The following is a 6,238-nucleotide window of genomic DNA, read 5'->3' as shown; positions in this document are numbered from 1 at the left end:
CTCAGACTACTGTGGTTTATGTGGTTGCTTAATATCATCGCCAGTGACTGGCTGATAAGCCGTTAACAGTATTAAGAGCAATACCACATGCTGCCACTAGAGGGGTCACTAATGCTTTGACAAGTTTTCCCTGGAAGAACTTTCAAATAGTTTATTTAAATATTTTAGGTGTATGGCCCTTTAAGGAGAATGTTAAGTGTTTAAAAAATTTCCTTCTTTAATAAACAGCGCCACCCCGTCCACTGGTTGTGAGTTATTGCAGCTCTGCCCAATTCACTACAAAGCTGCAATATCAAACCCAGCCTATGGACAGAAGAAGAAAGCCATGTTTTTTCTAATCCTGGCCACTCTCCTTTAGGCCAAGGCCCCACGGGAAAAACCGCAGCAACAATGCATCATGGTTCTTTCTGCAGTGCTTTAGACAAAGTTTGCAGAGGTTTCCTCTGCTGATTTTTCTGTTTCAATTATACCTATGGGGAAACTGCTGGCGTTTCCATAGGTATAATTGACATGCTGCAAATTCCTGACTGTAAAACTTTTTTTTTTTTTTTTTTTTTTTTTTGTTTCCAACACAGACAAATCGCGGCATTTACATCCCGTGGGGCCCCAGCCTTAAGATCAGCTCAGGTTATACGGATGTATGCATGCAAGCTCGTGGACTCAGATAATGCATCTGTACCAAACACTGATGTATGGGCAGCTGTTGTATACTGCTGCTGATCCCTCAACCAAATAAAGGGCCCAATCCCTTAGGGTGCATGCACACAATGTAACTCAGCACTGATTCTTGCACAATAACTAGTGTAAGAATCAGCGCTGCAAAACAGAATTCCATTGATTTCAATGTGTTACATGCGCTAAACAGAACCCATTAAAGTCAATGGGATTCTGTTTTGCAGCGCTGATCCTTATCCGAGTTATCGTGCAAGAACCAGTGCTGCGTTACATCGTGGGCATGCATCCTTATAGCGTTCTCCTGATCAGGCTTTGAGTGATCAGCTGGCATCTATGGTGGGTAGAAGCAAGCAGTGTGTGTGTGTATGTATGTGTGTATATATATATATATATATATATATATATATATATATATATATATATAATTTTGTGCTGTGCCAGTCTTCAACAATAGGGACTGCGCTGCAGAAACCACCAAAACCCAGCAGAGAGGAAAGTCCTGCACAAAGAACTTTCCTATCTGCCGCTTTCAGTATGAAAGTATAAAAATGTTTTTGTGCTCTGGCTCTCCAGCGGATTTGAATGAAGGAGCTCAGCGCAAAAGTGAACCTAACCTTATACTGCTTGAAAGGGAGTGGGGACTTTTACACACTTCTGATCAGGTTGTGGGACCACCAGTAATCAATTTAATCTGAATTAGAACCTAGCAGCAAGTGTACAATTACCCTGCAGCGCCTCTGTAAGGAATATTGGGTATTACGTTCTTCACATTCAAATCATTAAACTGCCTTTTTGTAATGTAAGAACACTCTGGGCCCTACAGGGAGGGAGAGATGTTATATGATCCCTTTAAAGATCACTGATAACTTGTACAGTCACACACTGCCATTACCTCCAGTCCAGGCTACTTCATCTAAGCTAGACTCTGTACAACTACACACCCAGTAAAACAATAAGGGCATGTGACGCTGCACTGTGTGTGCCCTGTGGCAGTGTGAGATTGTTCAAGACAGTCACACTTCCTACAGAACAATTTATTCCTAGGATAAAATTAAAGGGAAACTACAGAAAAACTTATAACAATCCTCTGTATGGACAATTACATGTTAAAATTTGCTCGACGTGCAGCCACCACTAGTGAGAGCTCACTGCAAACAGATTATACATATAGCTCAATCTCTTGTGAGCTCCCCCTAGTGATGGCTGCAGAAAGACTGTAGCTTGGAACTCTAGAACAGAAAATGGTAACTATGATTAATATATTAAGAAATTAATTCATAAACAATAGTGTTGAAAAGGTGAGGGCTCTGTGTTCCTAAGGGGTTGCACACACCACCGCTGGTGACCGTTAGTATTGTCCGTTACAAGATTTTAGCAGAACATCACAAATCCGTTAATTTTCATTGATTGCAATGGAATTTTATCCTGTCTTTTATATACCAAATCTGTCACATGCCTGGTTTTTGTTTGTGATGTTTTGGGTTTTTTAAACAGACACTATCATAACTGATATCATACAGTAGTGTGAAACCACCCTAAGATAACACCTCCTGGTAACTTCAGAAGGCAACATTTAATGTAAAAGAATTTGGACACCATGGTTGGTGATGCCTGGAATCTCCTTGGCCTCCCTATGGGATAATAACCACACTTTAAACTGTACAAACTGACAACTTAGTAAAGCCACATTCACACAGTCAAGTGAGTCACCAGCACTGAAAGGGTGAGAGTACTGGCTGTAATCTGAAGCGTTATCAATCTTACTATAACAGTAGCCGGGTGTGCCCACAGGATTAACACACTCAGAATGTGCCATACTGTGCCCAAGGCAGTGAAACATTTCACAGCTGAGTTCTGCTACAATGCATCCGGTCTTGACAAACATCAGCAGAACAAAACTCTCCCCGGTCCTTTTTTGTTACAATGTATCAGTGCAGGTAACATGTCTCAGCCAAACTGAGGATTGCGTAGACCGAATACACTGCAATCAATCCTCAGAATCTTGAACATCACTGACAGAAAGCAGAGATATTGACACAAAATACGTTAAAACTGAAAAATCCTTTATGAAGATCACATAGTTAAAATGAATCTCAGGGGAAGCTGGGTGTCAACCAATATGGCCAATATGACAGCTTACTACCCAACTTTCATATAACCCCAGCCTTCCTACTTATAAAGCACTATATCCCCCACAGTAGATAAATCATACAGGACTTTTGTGGCATCCATATTGGCTGTCAGTGTTTTCTATAAAAAGTTTATGTAGACTTTCCCGAGGTTCCTCTGCCCGTTTCTCCTGGTCATACATGTCTCCAGCAGGTCCCTGGTGGGCAGGAAAGTGTCAGTGTCCAGGATGAACTTCTGCAGTGCCTGCTCTCCAGGTATGGCATTTTTCTTGTTTTCTTTGTTGACGCTGTCCAATAAGATTCCTCGAATGTCTTTGGGTTTTCCTGGCAAACCGAACACCATGAAGAGTCCCAGGCAGTCGTGGCCCACCAGGCGGCAGAACTCCTCCAGCTTTTCGTAGAAACTCCTGTTCTTGTAGAAAGTATCGGTGAGTTGTACTTCCTTGAAGGCCCTTTGATAAAAGGCCTCAGGGTCCTTACGGATGTCTCCATCGAAATCAGACATCTGTAGGGCTTGGACAGCAATCTGGAGCCTCACCGACTTATCGGGGCCTATCAAGGTCCATATCCAATCCACGCCAAACAAGATGGCCTGCTGCTTGGTCATCTTACTGGTGGTGATCCGCTCCTCCACGCCCTTCTCCACACAGAAGTTGATGAAGTTCACCAGGAAGACCTCAGTCAAGGTGTCCGTGCTGGGACGGAGGTTGCCAAAAGGGTCCTCGAACCCCAGGTAGTCCTTGAGCTTGTGGGAGGCGTGGACCACTGCCTGGCTGAAGATCTCACAGACAATGTCCACCTTCTCTGTCTGCGTGATGATCACAGGACCTGAGGGCGTTTGACCCATGGTTGTCTGAGTTGGTCAGATCTGAGGAGCCATGGAAGGAGAGATGACAACTTGGAGATGTTCTGTAATCCTGGCAGCAGCTGTGAACCTGCTCTGAGCTGTGTACTGTCCATGGGACGTGTTCATGGGTATAATAGGGGGCGGGGCCTGTAACTGTATCACCGCACCTGCTGAAACTAGACCGACAACTTTCACAAAGACATGCTTAAAGGGACGGCCATCATAACGGGGCTGAGTCTATGCAAGTGACCTTAAGGGATTAGAAAACAAGGCCACTTTCTTCCAGAAACACACCTGTAACTGAGCTGCAATACCATACATAGCCTGTAGATAGATGTGGTGCTGTTTCTGGAGGGAAGCTATTAAATCACCCCCTAATGGCCACTTTGTGAGACAGATTGATGGTAGTCCCACCGTGACCATGCAATAACAAAAATATCAAAGTATATACACCCATCTCCCTGCACCCAAATTCTCTCCCACTTCTGTAGAGGGGGTGTATACTTTTGCATTAATTTATTTTGCACCTAAAATTTCAAAACATTTAGCAATTTTGTAAATAATTCCAATTGACGACACACTACGTTTAATCAAATTCTATTAAAGGTTTTCTAGAATACAGGAAAAGGGGTAAACAAGAAAGGAAACAGTAAACGAGGCTCGCAGGCCTCCCACTAATGAGCTAGTCGGAGACCCCCCGATCGGCCAAGCACAACATACTATAAAGCCTTCTGCATCAAACAAAACACTCATAGGGTAACAAACTCAGAAACAATACAAATCAAAAGTGAACCAAGGGAACACGAGGACAAAGACAAACACAGAAGGAGTGCAGCAACATCATAAACAGAGAGACAAGCACAGGAGAGACAGGGAGAGAAAAAAAGGGGAACAGAAAGGGCGAAATCACGAAAAAGAGAACTCGGAAGACTCTTGAAACGTGACCTAGGGCCGCCAGAGACTGTGAAACCTGGAGGGATCCGGAGAATCCTCCGCACCCAGGGCCTCCATTCTCCTAATAAGGAGAAGTTCCTGTAAGAATTTGAGCTTGGATGGCAGAGCAGTACTGTACCAATGCCTAGGGATGACAGCCCTGGCGGCCATGCGGAAATGCCACAAGAGGTCCTTTATAATCTCAGAAATCTTACTGGGAAGGACCGAGAGGAGGGTCACCTGAGGCGATAGGGCAATCACACACTTTAGAATACAGGGAGAATAAAGTGTCCCAGAAGGGTCTAAGGACGTCACACTCCCACCAGATGTGAAGCATAGTGCCCCTTTGCGCCAACACTGATCAGAGACGGCCGGAAAGATCCTGTGAAGGTCAGGACACGTACCAACGGGTCAGAACTTCTCCCCTGCGCACTGCAGGGCAAGGCTATTTTATGAGTTAGTAAGAAGGACTTACTCCAATCGGCGAGGTCGGAGTTCTAGGACCCAGCGTAAGTAGGAAGACGACACACTATTAATGTATATATCTCCTGTACTAGCCTATGTGTCTCCATGGTTACAGACTACACACAAACCCTGTGTAGTCAAATCCTACAGTCATGTTTTCCTGCACTCTCTCTGCCCCAAAAGTGTAACTAAGCTCCAGGGATGCAAAAGCTGCACCAACCCCTCAACTATGATGTAATATAGATAGTACTGGTCTCTTCATACTGGAGACCTTATGGGCCCTCTATGAGCCCCTATGGGCTCCCTGGCCAGGGTGTGACTGCATCTTCTTGACCCTGTCAAATGACATCTCTGCTCTGACCAACTATAGATAAGAGGACTGTGGTGTAACATGATGGCAGGAACTGACTACACAGGGTTTGTCTGTGGTCGGTTACCATGGAGACACATAGCTCAGCCTGAAAACTGGATACTTAAAACAATTACCGTATTTTTCGGACTATAAGACGCACTTTTTTTCCCCAAAATTTGTGGGAAAAAGAAGGGTGCGTCTTATAGTCTGAAAGTGGCGCCTGGCATCCGCTGTAATAGAGAGGCGGAAGCCAGCAATGGATAGACGCTGGGGCCTGAGACATCGCTGCCCTGCCCTGCATGAAGCCAGCAGCGGCGATGCTATTCCGCTCCTCCGTCCCCCCGCCGCTGGCTTCAGGCAGGGCAGAGGAGCGCAGCGATGTCTCAGGCCCCGGCGTCTATCCCTTGCCAGCATCCGCCTCTCTAGTACAGCGGATGCCGGGTCAGTATCAGCGGCCCCTTCTTCCCCGGGGCCGGTCCCCACCGGCCCCGTACCTGTGAAGTTGCAGGCCGGCTCCTGCGCGGCGATATTAGCTGATCTAAGAAATAGACATTCCCCAAAATGGTATAACTAAAAAGTACATCTGGCCCCGCAAAAAAAAAAACGCCCTATACGTCCCCGTACAGCTGCAGGGTCACCTGTCAATGTGGCCTTGCAGCTGTTGCAAAACTACAACTCCCATATATTAAATATTTTACCAGTTTTTGCTTCAAAATTTTTTTTCCCTATTTTCCTCCTCTAAAACCTAGGTGCGTCTTATAGTCCGAAAAATACGGTACATTTTTAATCAAAACTAACCAAGCTGTTTCATTGTAGCAATTGGTTGGAATAGTCACA

General features: G+C 45.1%; 1 protein-coding gene across 1 annotated transcript; it reads right to left on the bottom strand.

Annotated features, from left to right (window-relative positions):
- Positions 1-2,925: 2,925 nt before the first annotated feature.
- On the bottom strand, positions 2,926-3,773 carry REP15 (RAB15 effector protein). Its single transcript, XM_075276405.1, has one exon. It carries the CDS (start codon positions 3,649-3,651, stop codon positions 2,926-2,928), a length of 726 nt encoding a protein of 241 aa, XP_075132506.1. The 5' UTR covers positions 3,652-3,773.
- Positions 3,774-6,238: the final 2,465 nt, after the last annotated feature.

Source organism: Leptodactylus fuscus, chromosome 5 (assembly GCF_031893055.1).
Source record: "Leptodactylus fuscus isolate aLepFus1 chromosome 5, aLepFus1.hap2, whole genome shotgun sequence".
NCBI lineage: Eukaryota > Metazoa > Chordata > Amphibia > Anura > Leptodactylidae > Leptodactylus > Leptodactylus fuscus.
This window is presented reverse-complemented; position numbering and strand designations above follow the sequence as displayed.

Bases quoted from the DNA above. Each gene is read 5' to 3' on its own strand.
- REP15 (XM_075276405.1), bottom strand. From the start codon at position 3,651: ATGGGTCAAACGCCCTCAGGTCCTGTGATCATCACGCAGACAGAGAAG.